This window comes from Octopus bimaculoides, chromosome 4 (assembly GCF_001194135.2).
Source record: "Octopus bimaculoides isolate UCB-OBI-ISO-001 chromosome 4, ASM119413v2, whole genome shotgun sequence".
NCBI classification, from domain to species: domain Eukaryota; kingdom Metazoa; phylum Mollusca; class Cephalopoda; order Octopoda; family Octopodidae; genus Octopus; species Octopus bimaculoides.
The window spans coordinates 121,367,014-121,368,539 of NC_068984.1; the positions used below are offsets into that span (position 1 = coordinate 121,367,014).

Below are 1,526 nucleotides of genomic sequence, written 5' to 3' on the forward strand. Positions count from 1 at the left end.
TGTGTGTGTGTGTGTGTGTGTGTGTGTGTGTGTGTGTGTTGATATATATTCCCACTTAAACGTGGATGTTCTGTTAGAAAAAGCTATACTGCGGTAGTTACCATGAGAGAAATTCTAGTATTGGCTTTTGGTGTAATATGCACATTTGTTTATATGCACTCTTGTATTCTTGTTGCAGTATAAGTATGTAGTAATATACGTGTTTCAGTGCTTGTGTAGTAATTTTATATATGTTTCATTATTTAATGTTGATATATCATTAATTCTCTCTTTTTCGACTTATATATATATATATATATATTTCTATCTAACTATTTTTCAGTTCACAGAACCGGACCAGAAGATTCTTACAGAAAATTCCAAGCAAGTTCGAGGTCTGGGCACCGATGTTGCACTGATCAGCAGCATGGTGTTTGTGGCGCAATTTCTACTGTCGTCCTGTATGGGCAGCATAATCCATGTAAGCGGAACTACTGCAGCTGTGATAGTGGCGGCGGCTGTTCTAAGTCTCTGCGGAGCTTTGACTGCTACTCAAGTCCTCTATTTGGATCTCTGACACATAAAACTTTATATGCACACACAAACACATCCGCATATATACACTGCTAATACTACTACAACTACTACTACTACTACTACTACTACTACTACTACTATACATACACAAACCCACAAAAACAACGCCCCCTGTGTTGAATTTTGTTGCCTTAGACCCGTTTTAGCTGTCATATATGTGATACTAAGGAAACTAATTTACACGAATGTCTGTCCACCAATGTCTTTGTGTAGTAACATCTGGTAGTTAAATAATACAATATGTTCCACAAGTCGATCAGATCTCTAAATAATACTTATAAGACACCCTGCTATTAATTCTCTGTTCTCTGTTTTGTTATATTTCATTACACTCGGCTAGAACTGCCGATTGCCGACGACTAGATAAGCAGGGTATATCCATCCGACTGCCAACCATTGCGCTGGCACATAGCAATGTCAATGTCTAAAGCAACTTGCTGCATAAAGCTATTTATATAAGATACACATACATATTGTTCGTTTACTTGCAATGCAATGTGGTGCAGGTGAGTTCCAGTTATTTCAATAACCCGGAAACATCCGACATGAACTTATTTGATTCTATTACATCAACTCTCTTGTAATTCTGAAGACGCTTACGTTGTATTATCACCAGGTGTCTCATTAGTTGTTGGTCAGTGTTCCTTGCTATGATCTACAATAATCGAGTGATTACGGTCGCAGATTTCTGAAATGTTATCATTAACCAGGGTATGTAACTTGTTGCATATGTGTACGTGTTTAAGAAGCTGTATGTGAAATCAAGAAGTTCATTTATTTATTTTTGCTTCGTTTCATCACTTTTACCTACGCTTGTGTTCTTTTGGTTTTTACCCCTCGTTTCTAGTTTCTAATCATCATTCATCTACTTAGTTTTTCTTGCCTTTCTTTCTATTTCTGCAAAATATTTTATAGCAGATCCACAACCTTCTCTCTCTCTCTCTCTCTCT

The 1,526-nt window shown here is 36.9% G+C and overlaps 1 protein-coding gene across 2 annotated transcripts in view; it reads left to right on the forward strand.

Moving 5' to 3' along the window:
- LOC106868128 (solute carrier family 45 member 4) overlaps positions 1 to 1,520 on the forward strand; it is a 74,939-nt gene extending 73,419 nt beyond the window's left edge. For both annotated transcript variants that reach the window (XM_052967404.1, XM_014913258.2), the window contains exon 4: positions 323 to 1,520. In XM_052967404.1, the coding sequence (XP_052823364.1) occupies positions 323 to 556 (234 nt within the window). In that variant the 3' untranslated portion in view covers positions 557 to 1,520. The remainder of the gene's footprint in view (positions 1 to 322) is intronic.
- The last annotated feature ends 6 nt before the right edge of the window (positions 1,521 to 1,526 follow it).